Here is a 22,014-nt window from a genome sequence, read left to right on the forward strand (position 1 = left end):
CCTATCATTACATGTAGATGTAAATCTCATACTGCGATACAACTGAAGGTGGTAATCGCGGAGAGCAGTGATTCGATAATCATTTGCTCAAAGGAACTTCTGCAAAGCTCAGTCACTGGGTTATAATTTAACGCCAGCCCACATTCCATCTACTTCTCCTTTTATCAGGAAGCGAGCCCGCGTGACTTGGGTCCCAGATGGTGATTCACTGGCCGAAGACCAGGCTGCAGGATGAGGCAAATAAGTTTTCGTGGTGTTTGGGTGAAGATCGCACTGTCAATTTTGTGATTTGAGAGGGATATGAAGCCACGCGTTTGGAGAAGGGCAACGTGTGTAGACACTGGAAGCCAGAGGGGATTTTGAATCTACTGTGAGCAGTTCCTACAGTCAGGTAAGTTCCCTTCCTGCTGTGGGTCTTGTGGTCCTGCTCTGCACCGGGCGAACGATGCGATTATACTCACAATGGGAAACTATGAAACAATGTAACTTCATCCGAAACAGATGGAAACAGGTTTGTACTCGAAAGAGTTGCATCCCACTGTGTAGGTGAAGATTCTTTTACTAAACTTGGCAGTTGCGGTTCCAGAAACAAATCTTACTTAAACGCAGAATGAAATATACCTTTGTAATTTTATTTTTGCACTATTATTGCTGAGTTTCAGACCTTTTGTAATCTAGAAAAAGTGGTTTTACGCATTAGATTTGTTTTTAGTTATTTATCCTCTGTTTTATTGCAATGTAACTTGTCACATTATATGTGGCTTGCAAGTAAATGATTATTGATGAATTTAATAGGGCTGGTGTGACTTAATATGTTCAAAGTCAATTTAAAGTCCTCTGCGGGGTTTACACATGAAGGGAGGGAACAGGTGCTGGGAACCCCCACAACGCAACCGTTATAGCTAATCCAATGGCACAAAATGGGAAATCCAAAAAAAAAGGGAAGTAAAGAGAGGAAATTCACTGGTGAGAAGAAAGTTATGGGAGAGTGGATGATGTATCGCAGGAGGGAGGAAAATCCTGGGTTGCGGGGAGATCATGTGAGGGTGTCCAATTTCCTGATGGACAACTGCCCCAGCGAGCAATGAGCCATCAAATAGGAAACCAACTTTTTGTTTGCCACTGAACTAGTTTCCTACATTGCATCAGTTAGTACAACTCGATTGTAAAACGGCTTGAGACATTCTGAGGTTATGAAAGGTGCCGTATAAATGTAAATCCTTCTTTGGATGGTCTGTTTCCTATTTTGTGGCGAAATCTGGTGTTTTTTTATGCTTTTGTACACAGATTGGAATATAAATACTTTGTCTCTTGCTGTGGGAAGCGAGAACTTGGAGAAGATGGAAAAAAGTATGGACAGGTTGAAACAGCTGGTGGGACGCGTCAGCCCGTCACAATGTAAAGACGCCTCTCCACCGGCAGGGGGCGGAAAGGCAGCGAGCCAGCCCGTGGAAACCAAGGAGCATCAGAAGACCAATGCCACAGCTCTGGAATGTCTGGAAAGGCAGTTCTCTGAGTATCTCCACTCGCTTCCACATTTCGCGCAGGAAGAGAAACAGAAAAGGTGGAATGGGCTCGTCTCTCTCTTCCTGCAGGTGCACGTTTTCTTTTGGCATCGTGCCTTCCATTTTCATAAGGCAGTGGGCAAAAAAATAATCACCAGTTTGCACTTGGTATTAAGGGAAGTTTTACAAGAGGAAGCTGAGGAATGACGAAATTATTGTCTTTATATCTTTCTGATTGAACTCAATCGGTTCCATGGATGCATATGTCTGTGTGCATATGTCTGTGTATGTATGTCTGCAAAAGTCTGTGTGCATATGTCTGTGTACATATGTCTGTGCATATGTCTGTGTGCATATGTCTGCGTATTTCTGCATAAGTCTGTGTGCATATGTCTGTATCTCTGTGTGCATATGTCTGTGCGTATGTCTGCATAAGTCTGTGTGCATATGTCTGTGTGTATGTCTGCATATGTCTGTGTGCATATGTCTGTATGCATATGTCTGTGTGCATATGTCTGCATATGTCTGTGTGCATATGTCTGCATATGTCTGTATGCATATGTCTGTGTGCATATGTCTGTGCGTATGTCTGTGTGCATATGTCTGTGTGTATGTCTGCATATGTCTGTGTGCATATGTCTGCATATGTCTGTATGCATATGTCTGCATATGTCTGTATGCATATGTCTGTGTGCATATGTCTGCATATGTCTGTATGCATATGTCTGTGTGCATATGTCTGTGCGTATGTCTGTGTGCATATGTCTGTGTGTATGTCTGCATATGTCTGTGTGCATATGTCTGCATATGTCTGTATGCATATGTCTGTGTGCATATGTCTGCATATGTCTGTGTGCATATGTCTGTGTGCGTATGTCTGCATATGTCTGTGTGCATATGTCTGTGTGCGTATGTCTGCATATGTCTGTGTGCGTATTTGTATATGTATAATCCTACAGAAATATGTATAAATGTGTGTGTTACGTATGTGTGTGTGTGTCAATATAAATACTATGCCCTGGAATGAATGAAAAACAGAAAGTGCTGGAAACACTCAGCAGGTTGGAAAGCAACTGTGAAGAGAGAAACAGTGTTAAAGTTTCAGGTCAATGGCTTCAGATGACAAGCCATTGATGCGAAACATCAACTCTGTCTCTCTCTTCACAGATGCTTTCCAACCCGCTGAGTATTTCCAGCATTTTTCAACAGGGAGTATACTGCCCGAGCTTGCTTAGTGATTCTAAGTGAGGGATTGTACTGTGCGCGAAGGTACAGATCAATATAAACTAGATGGTTCCAGGTTTGATATCGAATCTGTGCTAGGTTAGCTGATCTCAGCCCAGGCAGAGCTGGGAATGTTGGATGAGCTATGGTGAGGAAAAGATTAACCTGCCTGTTTTTTACTCCTTGTCATTATTGAGAGTTTCCTGCTGGAATGTTGGTACTGTCAAGGAGGTTGCATTCACTATGATGCCCTTGCAATTGAAGACCAACCCACACTCACTGCCTTAAGCTTTAGCTTTAAGAATGGTCACCTGCACACTGTAGCAGATGCACCTGTAAAACCATACCTGAGCACGAGTCAGCAGCTTCGGAGCAAGAAGGGATAATTCAGCCAAACAATATTTGACAAAGAGCTCTTATTTAGGATTAAAGATACAGGGGGGAGAGAGTTCTTTAATGCATAACCCAGTTGCTGCCCTCTGACGTGTGCTTGAGTTAGGTAGTGAGCCCATCACGCCTTTCGCTGTATGGGATGATGCGCAAACGGATTCAGACAGTGGCTGTGTCACTATGCACAACTGTGACCCGCCTACTCACCCATATGGAAACCATCAGCACCAGAAGGCTTTCTCCACTGGAAAGTGGAGTTGACACCACAACCAGATCAGCCACAATCTTATTGAATGGTGGAGCAGCCTAGAAGGGCTGAATGGCCTACTCCTGCACCTAAGTCCTATGTTCCTAAATTAATTTTGCTTTCAAAATAGCAGTAAGAAAGTAATAAAGAGCCGTAGGTTTCTAGAGAGCGATTACGAGGCAGTAATCTACTGGAGAAGCTCAGATCCAGCAATAATAACAAGAATGAAGGCTGTCAGGTTTGAAATCATCACCTGAATCTCCGGAGTAGGTTGGGGTCTTGAAATCTATCGAGACATCTGTTGCTATTTCCTCTTTTCCCACAGTACTGACAGTTCTATGGGTTCATTATGGGGTCATTTTTATTTTGCTTTGATTCTATTTTAATACTAACAGCTGAAAAGTTACATACTGGCTGCCAAGTCTACTCATAACTTCATGATTGATGAAAGATTAGTGTTTGCAGTTGCTATTGTCAAGTTTGTTGGTTACTGGCAAATTCGTGCACAGCTTTTCATTGCATCATTACATTTGGTGAATGGTTCGTGGCAGAATCATGTTATTAGTGGCTTTGAGTCATGCCATGCCCAACTAAGGTAAGTGACAGTGTTATGATGCTGGTGCTTAAGGAGCCAGCATGACCAAGCATTGTGTTCTAATTCTCATAGATCGTCTGGAGGTGTGGCTAGGAACCCCTTGGTGTGTCCGCTGTGGCTCAGTTGGTAGCACTCTAGCCTCTCAAGTCCCTCTCCAGGACTGGAACATAAGAACCTCGGCTGATATTCCAGTACAGTAGTGGGGGAGTGCTGCATTTTCCAAGATCTCATCTTTTGCAGCAGCCGCTAAAGCGAGGCCCTGTCTGCTCTTTCAGGCAGACGTATAAGATCCCATGGCACTATTTCGAAGAAGAGTAATGAAGCCATCCAAGTGTCCTGGCCAATATTTATCCCTCGATCAACATCACAAAAAGCAGGTTACCAGGTCGTGATCACATTGCGGTCTGTGGGAGTTCCCTGTGTGCAGATTGGCTGCTGCATTTTCCTACATTACTTTGTGAAAAATGCAAACCTTCCTCCCTTCTGCTGCATTGTAACCCAGGATACTCTGTTATACTCAAGCTGACACAAGCTGAATGGCATCATGTGTACACAGACTAGTGGCTGAGGCTAAAACCCACAGTGTGTGAAGTCTCCTTTCTGTGACTTTGACCTCATTCTGTTGGACTGCCAGCCAATGGAATGAAGTGGGGTCAGGGTGTCTCTTTCATCAGAGTTAGTATTTTGAAAGTACCCGCTGTTACACTGGAGCCAACACAACGTGAATCTGCCCTGAAACTCCGGTGTTTTTTTTTTCCATAGAATCATAGAATGAGGCAACACAGGAGGCCATTCAGCCCATTGTGTTTGTGTTAGCCCTTGACAGAACTATCCAATTAGTTCCGCTTTCCTATTTTTTCCCCGTGGCCCTGTAATCTGCTTCCACCTTGCATCAAACAGGATATTCCAGATTATAACAACTTACTGCGTGAAAAAGGCTCTCCTCACCTCCTCTCCCCTTGTCACTTACTTTAACTCTGTGTCCTCTGGTTACCAACTTTTCTGGCATTGGACTGGCAATGGATTTTCCACACCCACTAAAGCACAGCATGTTCTAGAATAGTGCCACTTAGTGTCGCACTATTATTCTGGTGCCATGCAACAACAGCATCTTTTAACAAGGCAAAATGCCATGGATGCTGGAAACCTGAAATACGTGAAGAAAAGGCTGGCCATACTCAGCAAGTCAGACAGCGTTTGTGGAGAGAGAAACAGAGATGGTGGCTGGGATTTTCTGGGCCTCCGCATGCCGCAGAGTGTCACAGACGGGAATGGAAAATTTGGAGAGGCAGCCAAAAGCCTATTGACTTTCGGCAGTACCGGAAAATCCCGCCCAATGTTCCAGGTCAACGACCTTTTGTCAGACCTGAAATACTCACTCATGCTGCCCGACCTGCTGGGTACCTTCTAACGTGACTGTCTTAAACTTTGAGGTTTAGGATCACAGCTGTAAACTTAGATTCATCACCCGTTTGAACTGCAGTGCATTGAACCCGGTAGCGGAAGGCGTTCTGTAATGCTTCTATTATTATTATTATCCATCATTGCAGGCCTTTGACCATGACTCAAGTAATTGGATGACGATGCCCCTGTGCATCTTGCCATTTTCGGTTGAAGCCTCCAAAGTAATGGTGCAGACACTCAAACAGAAACTCGCTGGGAAAGAAGGAGGTAACTATGATTTAATGAACTAGTTTGCAAATGTTTAGGCTCTACTGATTCTCAGATTATCTATGTGCATGTTTTGGCGGGAGTGACTTGTTTGATCCCAAGTTCCAATTTTGGATGAACGAGTGGCTGCCTTGCCTTCAGTCATCTCGGCCCTAAATTCCCTCCCTAAACCTCTCTGCATCTCTCTCCGCCCTTAAGACACTCCTTAAACTTCCCTTTTTGACAAAACTTGTGGTCACCTGTCCTAATCCCTCCTTACCTGGCTCAGGATAGTGTTCCTGTGAAGTGCTTAGGAGGGGTTACTGTATTGAAGATCCTGTGAAGTGCCTAGGAGGGGTTACTGTATTGAAGATCCTGTGAAGTGCCTAGGAGGGGTTACTGTATTGAAGATCCTGTGAAGTGCTTAGGAGGGGTTACTGTATTGAAGATCCTGTGAAGTGCTTAGGAGGGGTTACTGTATTGAAGATCCTGTGAAGTGCCTAGGAGGGGTTACTGTATTGAAGATCCTGTGAAGTGCCTAGGAGGGGTTACTGTATTGAAGATCCTGTGAAGTGCTTAGGAGGGGTTACTGTATTGAAGATCCTGTGTAGTGCCTAGGAGGGGTTACTGTATTGAAGATCCTGTGAAGTGCCTAGGAGGGGTTATTGTATTGAAGATCCTGTGAAGTGCTTAGGAGGGGTTACTGTATTGAAGATCCTGTGAAGTGCTTAGGAGGGGTTACTGTATTGAAGATCCTGTGAAGTGCCTAGGAGGGGTTACTGTATTGAAGATCCTGTGAAGTGCTTAGGAGGGGTTACTGTATTGAAGATCCTGTGAAGTGCCTAGGAGTGGTTACTGTATTGAAGATCCTGTGAAGTGCTTAGGAGGGGTTACTGTATTGAAGATCCTGTGAAGTGCCTAGGAGGGGTTACTGTATTGAAGATCCTGTGAAGTGCTTAGGAGGGGTTACTGTATTGAAGATCTTGTGAAGTGCTTAGGAGGGGTTACTGTATTGAAGATCCTGTGAAGTGCCTAGGAGGGGTTACTGTATTGAAGATCCTGTGAAGTGCCTAGGAGGGGTTACTGTATTGAAGATCCTGTGAAGTGCTTAGGAGGGGTTACTGTATTGAAGATCCTGTGAAGTGCCTAGGAGGGGTTACTGTATTGAAGATCCTGTGAAGTGCCTAGGAGGGGTTACTGTATTGAAGATCCTGTGAAGTGCCTAGGAGGGGTTACTGTATTGAAGATCCTGTGAAGTGCTTAGGAGGGGTTACTGTATTGAAGATCCTGTGAAGTGCCTAGGAGGGGTTACTGTATTGAAGATCCTGTGAAGTGCCTAGGAGGGGTTACTGTATTGAAGATCCTGTGAAGTGCCTAGGAGGGGTTACTTTATTGAAGATCCTGTGAAGTGCCTAGGAGGGGTTACTGTATTGAAGATCCTGTGAAGTGCCTAGGAGGGGTTACTGTATTGAAGATCCTGTGAAGTGCCTAGGAGGGGTTACTGTATTGAAGATACAATCTTCATACACGTTTTTGTTATTGTTGTGGTCATCATCAGGGCAGCAATTGAACTTTGTTGGTTCTTAAGCCGCATCTCCATCTTTACTGGAGGGTGCACAAGTCACTGCGGTTGCTGCTCAAATGCTACAATTCAATCTAAAAAGCATATGAACAGTTGGCACACACACTGCTTGTCCTGAATGTGGAACTCTCTCATGAACAGCTCTGCCATTTTAAAAGGCCCTTTGGCCCATTGTGTCTGCACTGATCATCAAGCCCCTCTCTACTCTAATCCCATTTTCCAGCACTTGGCCCATAGCCCTGTATGCTATGGAATTTCAAGTGTTCATCCGAACTCTTCTTAAATGTTGTGAGGGTTCCTGCCTCTACCAACCTTTCAGGCAGTGAGTCCCAGATACCCTCCCACCCTCTGGGTGAAAAAATCTTTCCTCCAATCCCCTCTAAACCCCCTGCCTCTTACCTTAAATCTATAACCCCTGGTTATTGACCCCTCCACTACGGGAAAAGGTTTCTTCCTATCTACCCTATCTATGCTCTTCATAATTTTGTACACCTCAATCAGGTCCCTCCTCAGCCTTCTCTGCTGTAAAAAAAACAACCCCAGACTATCCAGTCTCTCTTCATAGCTGAATTCTCAAATGTATTCAGGAAAGCTTTTTAAGCCAGCACGTGCAGCCCAGGCAACATCCTGGTGAATCTCCTCTGCACCCTCTCCTGTGCAATCGCATCCTTCCTATAGGGTGGCGACCAGAAATGTTCACAATACTCCAGATATGGCCTGACTAACACTTTACACAGCTCCATCATAACCTCCTTGCTATTGTACCTCAAATAATAAAGGCAAGTATCCCTTATGCCTTCTTAACCACCTTTTCTACCTGTCCCGCTACCTTCAAGGATCTAAGGACATGCACATCAAGGTCCCTCTGTACTTCCTAGGGTCCTACTATTCATCATGTATTCCCTTGCCTTGTTAGTCCTCCCAAAATGCATCACCTTACACTTTTCAGGATTAAATTCCATTTGCCAGTGTTCTGCCCATCTGACCAGCTCATCTATATCATCCTGTAGTCTAAGCCTTTCCTCCTCGCTATTTACCACATCAACAATTTTCGTGTCATCTGCGAACTTACTGATCATACCTCTTACATTCATGTCTAGATCATTAATGTATACTACAAACAGCAAGGGACCCAGCACCGAACTCTGCAGTGCGCTACTGAACACAGGCTTCCAGTCACAAAAACAAATTTCGACCATCACCCTCTGCCTCCTGCCACTAAGCCAATTTTGGATCCAATTTGCCAAATTGCCTTGGATCCCATGGTTTCTTCCCTTCTTGACCAGACTCCCATGTGAGACCTTGTCAAAAGCCTTACTGACGTCCATGTAGTCTACAACAACTGCACTATCCTCATCTGCAAATCTAGTCACCTCCTCAAAAATTCAATCAAATTTGTTAGACATGATCTCCCCCTGACAAAGCCATGCTGACTATCCCTGATTAATCCCTGCCTCTCCAAGTGCAGATTAATTATGTCCCTCAGAATTTTTTCCAAAGTTTCCCTGCCATTGATGTTAGATTCACTGGCCTATAGTTCCCTGGTTTATCCCTACCACCCTTCTTGTCTAATGGTACCGCATTAGCTGCCCTTCAGTCCTCTGGCACCTCTCCTGTGGCCAGAGAGGATTTGAAAATTAATGTCAGGGCCCCTGCAATCTCCTCCCTTGTCTCCCACAGCAGCCTGGGATACATCTCATTGGGCCTGGGGATTTATCCACTTTTAAGCCCGCTAAAACCTCCTCCTCAATGCTAATTTGTTCAAGTATATCACAGTCCCCCTCCCTGATTACTATAACTACATTGTCCTTCTCTATAGTGAATACAGATGCAAAATACTCATTTAAAACCTCACCTATTTCTTCTGGTTCCTCACACAGATTGCCACTTTGGTTTCTAATGGGTCCTACTCTTTCCCTGGTTATCTCATTCCCTCTAATATACTTGTAAAACGCCTTAGGATTTTCCTTTATTTTACCTGCCAGTGTTTTTACATGCCCACTTTTCGCCCTCCTAATTTCTTTTTTGAGAGACCCCCTACACTTTCTATACTCCTCTAGGGCTTCCATTGTTTTGAGCCCTTGGTATCTACCATAAGCTTCCCTTTTTACCTTATCTAATCCTGTACATTCTTCATCATCTAGGGTTCTCTAGACTTGTTGGTCCCACCTTTCACCTTCACAGGAATGTGTTGGCCCTGCAATCTCACTATTTCTTTTTTGAATGACTCCCACTGCTCTGATGTAGATTTTCCTACAAATAGCTTCTCCCAGTCCACTTTGGCCAGATCCTGTCTTATCGTATTAAAATCGACCTTCTCCCAATTCAGAACCTTTATTTGTCCTTTTCTATAACTACCTTAAATCTTACTGAGTTATGGTCACTTTCACCGAAATGCTCCCCCACTGACACTTATACCACTTGCCCGGCTTCATTCCCTAAAATTAGGTCCAGCACCACCCCTTCTCTTGTAGGATGTTCAACGTGCTGACTTAAAAAGCTTTCATGGATACATTTAAGAATTCTGCCCCCTCTAAGCTTTTCACACTTTGTCTATCCTAGTTAATATTGCCTGCCTACCTGCCCCTCTATCTCCCCGTGACTGTTTGAGGGTCTATAGTACACTCCCAGCAAGGTGATTGTCCCCTTTTTGTTTTTAAGTTCTACCCATATGACCTCAATTTGAGAAATCTTCTAAGGTATCATCCCTCCTTATTGCGGCAATTGACTCCTTGATCAATATTGCGACACCACCTCCTCTTTAACACTGACCCCAGTCAACCTCCCCGTCTCGCCTGTGGATTCTAGACCACAGAATATTGAGCTGCCAGTCCTGCCCCTCCCTCAACCACGACTCCATGATAGCAATGATATCATATCCCCATGTGTTAATCAACACCATCAACTCATCTGCCTCATTTTCAAGACTCGTGGCATTAAAATAAATGCCATACAGCCTTGCCTTTGTGCTGTAACTTGACTATATATGGTTTGTCTTCCAGACTGACTTGGTTTTTCTTCTATACTTGTCTGTACATCACCCCCTACTATACCTCCACTCCATATCCCAGCCCCCTGCCAAATTAGTTTAAACCTCCACCAACGGCACTAATCACTTGTCAAGCAAGGGTTAGACTGTGTACTCATCTATGGAAATCTATGATTCTGTTGGCATCTTAGCACCAGAGCCTCCAAGTTCTATATACCTTCCCGTTTTCATTGATTGCAACCTGTTATCGTGGTATTTCGTACCAAGGGAATGGTATGTGCTTTCTGTGGGGAAAGGACTGAATAGTGAAGCCAACTAGTTCAAAGCCCTAGGACATGGGACAACCGTGAATGAGTTTGCTTTCTGTGCCATTTTTGATTTCTTCTTGAACAGCCGGTACTCATAGAATCTTACAGCGCAGAATGAGGTCATTCACCCCATCAAGCCTGTGCTGGCCCTCTGCAAGAACAATTTAGCTAATCCCACTCCCCTGCCTTCCGCCATATCCCTGCAATTATTTTCTCTTCAGATGCTTATCCAGTTCCCTTTTGGAAGACATAATTGAATCTGCCTCCGTCGCACCCTCTCAGACACTACATTACATAGTGTGAGCACTTGCTGTGTAATTATAAAAAGCTTTTCCCCCATGGCATCTTTGCTTCTTTTGTCAACCTCTTTAAATTTGTGTCCTCTGGTTTTCGAGCTTTCCGCCAATGGGAACAGTTTCTCTCTACCTGTTCCGTCCAGACCCCTCATGATTTTGAACACACCTATCAAATCCCCTCTCAATCTTCTCTGCTGTAAGGAGAGCAACTCCAGCCATCCATGTAATCGAAGCTCTCTGAAAGCATTCTCACAATCTTTCTGCACCCTCTCCACAGCCTTCACATCCATCCTAGAGTGCGGTGCCCAGAATTAGACACAACACTGTACCCCAATTGAGTTGATTTACCTCAATACCCTTAAAGTGAAGCCTGTTAGCAGAGAGCAGGGCAACGGGAGCTACAATTACGATAGTGTTTACAGCAGCCTGTCAAGGTCTAGGAATCACCACAAATTAATGACTGGCAGCTTCCCTTGGCTGCTTATCAATGTCCAAAGAGAAACAAGTGGCCATTGTATTGTAGGTTAATAACATTGATCCTGGTGAGCCCTTTATCTGGGCTACTGAAAAAGTGATCAGGTGACAGCCCACCTGTCTTAAAACCTGAAACCGTGTAAGTTGGTTTAAAAACTAGCATCATATCAACGTTGACTTAATCAGCATTTGGGAAATTTTTACGATCCCTTTCTTAAATAGAGAAATTTATAAAGCCTCCTATTCCCATATAATAAGGTGAGAGTGCATTGTTTTTGAGAAGGGCACCACATTTACAAGATGTTCATTCAAGTGATATGTTGTTTAATAATTAAAAATAGAGCTAATTTTCTGATACTCTTGTCACAGATGAAGCACGATCCATTGTTGAGGACTTCCTCCAATGGAATCGAGATACAGGAAGCAGCGAGGGGTGGCAGTTATTAAGAACAATTCATCTATTAGCAGCAGCTGACTCGGTAAGTAAAAAAGTAAACTTGGGTACTTATTTAGGTGTCAATCAGTAGTTAACACATGAGGAAATCATATTAGAAATAATCCTTATGGTGGTGATTCATGCTGGACTGGTTTGCTTCTGTGAAATTCCATAACAGGTAGGACTACTGTTTGCCTTTCAGGTTCGCATGGTGACCCAGTTTATTTGGTGTTATAATACTACATTGATTAGTGGTGAGCAATAGAGCACCTTTTGCATCTTTTGGGAGAGACCTCAGTGTTTGCACTGACAATGTTAGGTTTCAAGGGCCTGGAGTTTCACTCCTGAGGTTGGGAAAATTCCTAGGGCACTTGTCTCTGGAGAAAAAGGCCCCACCAAGTGGATATGTGTTCCAAGTGGGGAAGGGCAGGTGCATGCTGGAGTCAGGTATACTGCCCCGGTGACAGTATGGAGGCAGCACAGGAGCTGACGAGTGCCGAGAAGGTCTGTTTAAAAGGCCCGTCTGGGTGCCCTGGGACTTTGCCCCAGTTGAGATAAAAGCAGATAGGCCCTCTAGACCTCACCTCTCACACACTGTCAACCCCCAACCCACTCCCCGTGCCTCATCCAAGCTAACATTCCCTCACCCACACTCAGCTTTTTGCAAACCTATGCCTCTCTACCCATCCCCCACAGATCTTCATACCCTCCATACCAACCTATGCCACCCTACCCACCCTCAATGGCCTCTTATAACCCACATGCCAACTAAGTGCCAACTTATGCAACCCATGGCCTCCCCACTCATCCCCATGGCCCTTTATAGTCCCTTTGCCAATTTAATGCCTACCCATTTCCCTCACCTACACCCTTTGTCTTTGCACCCTCCATGCCAATTCAACCAATATCTATCATGAGTAGACCTCAGGAGACCTGCTGAGATTAAATAAAATAATGATTTAAGTATTTAATACAAACATCATTATTTTTCCTAAAAAAAAACTCTCATTGATAAAAGTCCATTCAATACATTTAAATCCTTTCAAGTGCTTAATCCTTTGCAAAAACAAATATTTGTATTTATAGCCACACATCAAGGCAACTAATCGCTTTATGACCACTTGGATTTACAGATCTGATAATGATAGGCTGTGGAAGCAGTCAAGCAGTAATAATCAGATAAAGGGACGACAATGAGAAAGGGGATGGGAAATGCAGAACTGAATGTGTTGTATCTGAATGCACGCAGTATACAAAATAAGGTAAATGAGCTTGTGGCGCAGATTGAAATTGGCAGGTATGATGTGGTGGGCATCACAGAAACATGGCTGCAAGGGGATCAGGACTGGGAGCTAAATATCCAAGGATATACATCCTATCGAAAAGATAGGCAGGTTAGCAGAGGGGGTGGGGTTGCTTTGTTAGTAAGAAATGAAATTAAATCAATAGCAAGAAATGATGTAGGGTCAGATGATGTAGAATCTGTGTGGGTAGAGTTGAGCAACTGCAAAGGTAAAAAAATCATAATGGGAGTTATGTACAGGCCTCCAAACAGTAGTCAGGATGCGGGGCACAAGATACACCAGGAGATAGAAAAGGTGTGTAAGAAAGGCAAGTGATCATGGGGGATTTCAATATGCAGGTAGACTGGGAAAATCAGGTTGGTAGTGGATCCCAAGAAAAGGAATTTGTGGAATGTCTACGAGATGGCTTTTTGGAGCAGCTTGTGGTGGAGCCCACTAGGGAACAGGCAATTCTAGATTTACTGATGTGTAATGAGGCAGATTTGATAAGGGAGCTTAAGGTGAAGGAACCCTTTGGAGGAAGTGACCATAATATGATAGAATTTACCCTGCAATTTGAGAGGAAAAAGCTGGAATCAGAGGTAACAGTATTACAGTTGAGTAAAGGCAACTACAGAGGCATGAGGGAGGAGCTGGCCCGAATTGACTGGGAGATGAGCCTAGCAGGAAAGACAGTGGAACAGCAATGGCAGGAGTTTCTGGGAGTAATTTGGGAGACACAGCAAAAAATCATCCCTAGGAAGAAGAAGCATACTAAAGGGAGGACAAGGCAACCATGGCTGACAAGGGAAGTCACGGACAGCATAAAAGCTAAAGAGAAAGCATACAATGCGGCGAAGAGCAGTGGGAAACCAGGGGATTGGGAAGCCTACAAAGACCAACAGAGGACAACTAAAAATGAAATAAGGAGGGAGAGGATTAAATATGAGGGTAAACTAGCCAGTAATATAAAAGAAGATTGCAAGAGTTTTTTTTAGATATATAAAGAGTAAGAGAGAGGCAAAAGTGGAGATTGGGTTGCTGTAAAATGACGCTGGAGAAGTAGTAGTGGGGAACAAAGAAATGGCAGAGGAACTGAATAGGTACTTTGCATCAGTCTTCACAGTGGAAGACACGAGTGACATCCCCAAAGTTCAAGAGAGTCGGGGTGCAGAGGTGAGTAAGGTGGCCATTACCAAGGAGAAGGTGCTAGGAAAACTGAATGGTCTAAAGGTGGATAAATTACCTGGACCAGATGGATTACACCCCAGAGTTCTGAAGGAGATAGCTGAAGAGGTAGTGGAAGAGTTAGTGGTGATCTTTCAGGAATCACTGGAGTCAGGGAGGGTCCCAGAGGACTGGAAAATCGCAAACTTAACCCCCCTGTTTAAGAAGGGAGTGAGACAAAAGACGGGAAATTACAGGCCGATTAGCCTGACCTCGGTCGTTGGTAAGATTTTCGAGTCCATTATTAAGGATAAGAATACTTGGAAGTGCATGGTAAAATCAGGCAAAGTCAGCATGGTTTCATCAAGGGGAGGTCATGCCTGACAAATCTTTTAGAATTCTTTGAGGAGGTAACGAGTAGGTTAGACAAAGGAAAGCCAATGGATGTTATCTACTTGGACTTCCAGAAGGCCTTTGACAAGGTGTCGCACAGGAGGCTGCTCAGTAAGATAAGAGCCCATGGTGTTAGAGGCAAGGTACTAGCATGGATAGAAGATTGGCTGTCTGGCAGGAGGCAGCGAGTGGGGATAAGGGGGTCTTTCTCAGGATGGCGGCCGGTGACAAGTGGAGTTCCGCAGGGGTCAGTGTTGGGACCACAACTTTTCACTTTGTACATTAACGATCTAGATGAAGGAACTGAGGGCATCCTGGCTAAGTTTGCAGATGATACAAAGATAGGGTGGAGGGACAGGTAGTATTGAGGAGGCGGGGAGGCTGCAGAAGGATTTGGATAGGTTAGGAGAATGGGCAAAGAAGTGGCAGATGGAATACAGCGTGGGGAGGTGTGAGGTCATGCACTTTGGTAGGAAGAATAGAGGCATAGACTATTTTCTAAATGGGGAGAGAATTCAGAAATCTGGAGTGCAAAGGGACTTGGGAGTCCTAATCTAGAATTCTCTTAAGGTTAACTTGCAGGTTGAGTCGGTAGTTGGGAAGGCAAATGCAATGTTGGCATTTATTTCGGTGGGCTAGAATATGAAAGCAGGGATGTGTTGCTGAGGCTTTATAAGGCTCTGGTCAGACCACATTTAGAATATTGTGAGCAATTTTGGGCCCGGTATCTCAGGACCGATGTTCTGGCCCTGGAGAGGGTCCAGAGAAGGTTCATGAGAACGATCCCAGGAATGAAAGGCTTAACGTGTGAGGAAAGTTTGAGGACTCTGGATCTATACTCGATGGAGTTTAGAAGGATGAGGGGGGATCTGATTGAAACTTACAGAATACTGAAAGGCCTGGATAGAGTGGACATGGGGAAGATGTTTCCATTAGTAGGAGAGACTAGGACCCGAGGGCACAGCCTCAGAGTAAAGGGAAGACCTTTTAGAACAGAGATGAGGAGAAACTTCTTTATCCAGAGAGTGGTGAATCTATGGAATTCATTGCCACAGAAGGCTGTGGAGGCCAGGTCATTGAGTGTATTTAAGACCGAGATAGATAGGTTCTTGATTGGTAAGGGGATCAAAGCTTACGGGGAGAAGGCGGGAGAATGGGGATGAGAAACTTATCAGCCATGATTAAATGGCGGAGCAGACTCGATGGGCTGAATGGCCTAATTTCTGCTCCTATGTCTTATGGTCTTATAATGATAGCCCTCAGGCTTATATCAACTGACAGCTATTGAAATTACAAGTACTGATGTTTTTCAACTCATGGAAACAGCAGGCTGTTTTTTTTTCAAAATTGAAATAATAGGGAATTTAGATAACCTTATGGTTCCATAGACCTTATCCACCTTTTATGCACAATCATGTCCACTCTTAAAAGTCTAAAGTCGCACACTGTGGGAAATTGACCTTGCTCCGGCAAAAATGGGGTCAGTTTGAACTGAGCCCTGATAAGTTTGGGTTTCCCTCATGTTTGAATCTCATCCAGCTTCTGCCTCTTTCCTCTAATAGCGAAAATAGTATGTGTCAGAAATTGGGGAGGGATTTGTGGATCCAGAATCCCAGTGCCATTTTGGCCAAGATGTGGAGTCTCCATGACTCTGTGAAAATCCGGGCCAAGGTGTCAACTGTGGCTCAGTTGATAGCACTCTTACCCCTGCATTACAAGGTTGCAGGTTCAGGTCCCAAACCAGAGATTTCAGCACAGAATCCTGGCCGACACTTCAGTGCAGCATTGAGGGAGTGCTGCACTCTAAGAGATGTCATCTTTCAGATGAGATATCAAACCCAGGCCCTTTGGGTGAAGCATCCAATGGCATTATTTTGAAGAAGAACAGGACAGTCCCCTGAGAGTCCTGGACAATATTTATTCTCAACCAACATCACTGAGAACATTATGACATTATTGCTCGTGGGATCTTGTTGTGGACAAACTGGCTGCTGTGTATCCAATATTACAACAGTGACTGCACTTCAAAAAAACTTAATTGGCTGTAAAACACCTGTGAAAGGTGGCTGTGTAAGTGGAAATAGCTCGTTTCATTGGAAAAGTATAAAGTAAGTATTTTGAGTTAAAATGATGGAGATGTTCATGTTCATAAAGAGTCTTTCGATTTTGCCTACTTGTGTTTTATTAATATGTTAGCTGGTGGCATTCTTGCCTTTGAGTCAGCAGGTTATGGGTTCAAGCCCCACTTAGGACATAAGCATGTAATTAGAGCTGTGGCTTCAGTGCAATACTGCAAGAGTGCTATATTGTTGGAGATGCTGCCTTTTTTGAAAAGGCGATAAACGGAAACCCATCTGTCTATTCAGATAGACATAAAGACCTTGTACCATTACTTGGAGGAGAGCAGGGAATTCCACCAGTGTCCCTGGCCAATATTTAACCCTCGATTAACAGTTTCAAATTTAGATTAGCTTGTCACTCTCCTCATTGCTGATTATGGGAGTAACCTGTGTGCAAATTCAATCACCTGTTTAGCTACAAAGTAACATTGGATACACTTCAAAAGTAATTCATTGAGCAAAAATTCATTGGGATGTGTAAATTTTTTATATGAATGCAAGTCTATTGTAACTTAGTTGCTGGAGGGTGAGTGCTATGTGGGTGTGATGTAAGTTCAAGATTGTAACAGTGTTTGATAATATTTAACCCAGAACACATCTTCATTACATAATAAGAAAGGTAACTCCATAATGCAGGATAACATACCCTGCACATATTGTTAATTGTTTATCTTGTTAATTGTTTATCTTATTGAGTAACATATTTCAACCGTGTGAACTAAATTAAAGCTCTGTGCACTGTGACACATGCCAATCAAATCTTTCAGTCCATTGAGGCTGAGAATGTTTCACGTGACGCCTGTTTAAGAATTAAGAAAATCATGTCACATGCAACACCATCGAAAAATGATGGTGGGGTAAAGAAGCTGAAGAGACAGTAATGCTATTCTCTGAAATTAAAACAGAAAAACTCAGCTGTTCTGGTGATCATATTCACCTTCAAAATGGCATTTCTGGCTTCAGACCTGGCACGAGTAACTTTAAGGAACTGCCAAAAATTGTAGCAACTGTTTTAGTTTTTTAATGTAAAATATGCTGACAGTGTAATCCCTTTGCTAGCCAGTAGGAGGTGCTCAGCACTCATTTGTTAGACCCCAGTGATAGTATCTGAACCCCTGGGCTGTCAAGGGTAGAATTCCGCATGAAGCAACTAATTGAGAAATATCTCCTACTGATTGTACGTGAGCTTTCAACTTGAACCAGGCCTTAATTAAGATTTATAGCTTTCAACTGTGGAAGCATTGTATGAAGGAAGTGTATTACTGAGTTGCGATATATTGGACACATGTTTTTATCATGCTTTTACAAGCCCTGTACCGTGTTTTCAATATATGGAACAGTTGAAATGCGTTGGCAATTACTTTAAAAAGAACATTGTCAGAAGAATTGTTGGTAAAACTAGAACTCTCCCTCCTTTTGTTTACTAATCATTCTTGGAAGGTGGGTATCACTGGCAAGGCTGGCATTTATACCCATCTCAAGTTGTCTTCTTGAGCCACTACAGTACAAACGTCAGAGGGCAATTACATATAATCTACTTTTTTCAAGTTGTTATTAATACCACCTGTTTGTTAATAACTGAATTCAATTTCTCAACCTGCAATGGTAGGATTTGAACTTGTACTTTCTGGTTTACTAGTATCGAATGCGATAACATAACCATCACAATACTTTTGCTGTTGAAATAAGGCAAATATTATACATAATATAAAACATGAATCATATTGACGTATGCAAGATAACAAGGTAGAAAATCTTACCCACTATTTCAAGTCAAATTATGGTTGCAGAAGAAGGAGCCATAAGTAAATCTGATAAAATACCAATTCAAGGCTTAAATTGGAAAGCATGTTGTCTTCACACAAAGAGTAGACAACATCATTTGATGCTCACTTGGGAATACATCTGTTGATAGAGAGCCCGGTTGATAGAGAGCCTGGGAAATAAGAATACTGGTCCGAACTGTTTTTTTTTCCTTCTGGTAGATCTGAGCTTTTTTTGAAAGATGGGCCTAATGGACTCACCTTTAGCATTTGCAACCTTAAGTATAATCTAATTAATGATAGTTACTGATGTATTGCAGCAGGTCCCTACCAGCCCCTATGCACAAAACATTGGTGTGGCCTTTATTTTGGCACAGTGACATTTTATGATGAACAGCTGGAAACTTGCACTATTATGTAAAGAATACCTTGTGTTTATATAGCATCTTTATGATCTCTCAAAGCACTTCACATCAATGAAGTACTTTTATAATGCAGTCAATTTATGGACAGCAAGTTCCCCAAAACAGCATGTGTCAAGATAATCTTTTTTGAAGGATAAATAGTGGCCAAGACATCTGAGGCAACACCCCTGCTCTTCTTAGAAATTGTGCCATGGGATTCTAGGATAAACATGGGATTGTTTATGTCTCAGCCAAAAGATGGCACCTCTGACTGTGCAGCACCCTCTCAAGTAGTGCACTACTGAGGCTCGAATGCGAGGCTAGATTTTGTGCTTGCTGATGTTTCTTTCCAGTACGGTATTGGATACAGAAAACTAATCTGAATTAGTATTGGATTCTTTTGGTCAAATCACCATTTGGGTTTTATAAATGCTATTTCAAAACCAGAATCAATTTTAATTTTTAAAATTTTAATCTAAGTCAGAGCTAAATGGTGCAGCATTTTCTGACTGGCCCTCCCTTTGAGGAGTAAAAATACCTGATCACCGAATCAGTCTTTCTACCTTATGACAGGGGATACCTCAAAACCCCGTATGTTTTTAGTAAAGTATGGCTTTGCAGTCGCGCTCAGCTAATTACTTTCTGTGAAATGAATGTGTTCACTGAACCCGCTGTAGATCCTAAACAGCGTCCCACTGCATACGAGATGCAATTTGGAGTTTTATATATAAGGAATATTTAATCAGCCGGAATAGTCTGACTCCAGTTTATACTCAATGATGAAGAATAACATAAAATGAAACACTCTTTGCCCAGTAACGTAAATAATCCAAACTTTCTGCCTCTTCGACTTTCAGGAGACACTGGGGTGCATCGCCAAAACAGGACTGCCCTTAATTCTTTTAAAATGTCTGCACCTCTTCTTTGCTTTCTCATCCCAAAGAGGGGCTGGAATAATGGAGTCACAGACACAAGACAAGGATGCACTTTTTCAGGAAACCATTACCCACGTAAGTTGCAACTTCCGCTCGATGTCTTTGAAGAATCACCAGCTGAACACTTCATGTAGTTTACATAGCAAATAAATTGACAAAAGATGCTTAGAAAGATATGTGCATGCTTTTCGTTCAATCACCTGTCCCTTTAGCTTTGGACGTTGAAATATAAATGCACAATGTACCTAGTGGTATATGCAAAGAGGGATTAAAAATTTCATGTGTTTAATGTTCTCCTCTTGAAACTTGTCTTTCAGCTGCTGATTGTTCGATTGAAAATGCTCAATTTAGTCCTAATTCTTTTTTTGCTTTGTCATGTTATATAGTCTTAAAGGAGTAGATTTGTAAGCTACCAATGGAAATGCTCGCTTCCCACCTGCTGAAGGTGAAAACTCACTCTGTGATTTCTTAGATTGCGATTTTCATTTTTTTTGTTTATTCTTTCATTCGGTGTCACATTTGTTGCTCACCCCTAACTGCCTGGCTTACTAGGCCATTTCAGTCAAGAGTCAACCACATTGCTGTGGGTCTGGAGTCACATGTAGGCCAGACCAGATAAGGATGGCGGATTTCCTTCCCTAAAAGTGAATCACGTGGGTTTTTACAACAATCGATGATAGTTGTCATGGTCACAGTTGCTGAGACTAGCTTTTTATTCCAGATTTTATTAATTGAATTTAAATTCAACCAACTGCTGTGGTGGGATTTGAACCCGTGTTCCCAGTCCATTAGCCTGGGCCTCTGGATTACTAGTCTAGCAGCATTACCACTACACCACCTCCTTCAAATTGGGCTGCTCGTTATAGTGAACAGCATTCTCTTCAATTTTGTGAAAGGAGCTGTGTCACCCGTACAAGTAAGCACGAGGTATTCAAGCAAATACACCTCATTACAAATTTACAATTTCACGTTCATATGTTTCAAGTGGGAATAAATCCTAAAGTCTCTTTTTTGAATATTTGATCAAAAACCTGTTGCTTGCTTTTACCTTACCTTGCCAATTGATTGACACTGGTACATAAGAAGCAGGCATTTGTTTTGGTAACTCTCTCCTTGTCAGTCTCAAAAATTTACACCCAACCACAAAAAATCAGAATATTAAATATGAAATCAAGCTAAAATAGGCAGGGCAAGAGAATACTACATGACTGGCATTGGTATACAAAGGATGTTGTTACCTGGAGTGGCCAATCTAATTAAGTTCGGTAGAAGTGCAGACAAACTAACCTTTACTAATATTTTCTAATTTCATGACAAACTGCACTTTCTATTCCTTGCATCGCCTTTCTTGACAATACAATTTGGGTCTAAGTATTTGTTATTGTAATTAAGGTGCATCTTAACTTTACGCTAATAATAGCTCAAACGGTTCCATAATGCATAACAGAAGATTGGGCCTGCGGCCTTCCTCTCTTTCAGATCATGCTGCACTTCTGCAGCCAGGTCTCCACTGTAGAGACAATGGTTCAAACTGAAGACCTCAGGTGTCTGATTTTGACAATGGCCTCCCAATGGGACCAGTGCAGTTTTTGCTGGAGGAAATATACAGGTCATGTGCTGAAAGCCATTTCAAAAACACCAACTAAAAATACCATCAGATATTTACATGGTGGGTGCACACTTATCTTTACCAGTATGTTGCCAAAACATTCTTTCTAGAAATTATTTTAAAAGTAAAAAATTGTGTTCCTGAAGTCTTTGGTTATTCGTTTTTTTAAACACAGAAAAATCGCATTGCAATATTTCAGATAATTGTTTCAGTGACGTTTGATTGATTGGCTCAATGAATTAAGATACACCTGAGTCTCCATCATTCTTCCTGATTATCTGCTAGGGTTTTTATGGGATAAAGCCTTGCACTTTATTATATATCAGATTAACACCAATCTCCTACTCTTTTATATCAAGCAAATTCACAATCCAGAATCATCTCGAATTACATCGAACATATAGCACAGAAACAGGCCATTCAGCCCAAACCATCCATGCTAGTGTTTATGGCTTGAACCTTCTGGTTGGCGTGCAGGGGTGGGCCCTGCTTGCCGACACGTCGTTTAGATCTTCAGTTCGGCGTGCGCACCGCCGAACTGTTAAAGGCCTATTAAGACCATTTAAATAGCAATTAAAACAATTAACAGGTCTGCCTGTCCAGCCTTAAGGTTGATGGGGGGCAGGCGAAGGATCCAGGTGGCC

General features: G+C 42.8%; 1 protein-coding gene across 1 annotated transcript in view; it reads left to right on the forward strand.

Moving 5' to 3' along the window:
• Positions 1 to 214: 214 nt before the first annotated feature.
• Positions 215 to 22,014, forward strand: part of wdfy4 (WDFY family member 4) — a 242,631-nt gene continuing 220,831 nt past the window's right edge. Inside the window, exons 1-6 of the mRNA XM_041176115.1 lie at positions 215 to 391; positions 1,288 to 1,595; positions 5,512 to 5,632; positions 11,630 to 11,739; positions 19,684 to 19,836; positions 21,241 to 21,430. Coding sequence (XP_041032049.1) covers positions 1,341 to 1,595; positions 5,512 to 5,632; positions 11,630 to 11,739; positions 19,684 to 19,836; positions 21,241 to 21,430 — 829 coding nt within the window. The 5' untranslated portion in view covers positions 215 to 391; positions 1,288 to 1,340. The remainder of the gene's footprint in view (positions 392 to 1,287; positions 1,596 to 5,511; positions 5,633 to 11,629; positions 11,740 to 19,683; positions 19,837 to 21,240; positions 21,431 to 22,014) is intronic.

Source organism: Carcharodon carcharias, chromosome 28 (assembly GCF_017639515.1).
Source record: "Carcharodon carcharias isolate sCarCar2 chromosome 28, sCarCar2.pri, whole genome shotgun sequence".
NCBI classification, from domain to species: Eukaryota; Metazoa; Chordata; class Chondrichthyes; order Lamniformes; family Lamnidae; genus Carcharodon; species Carcharodon carcharias.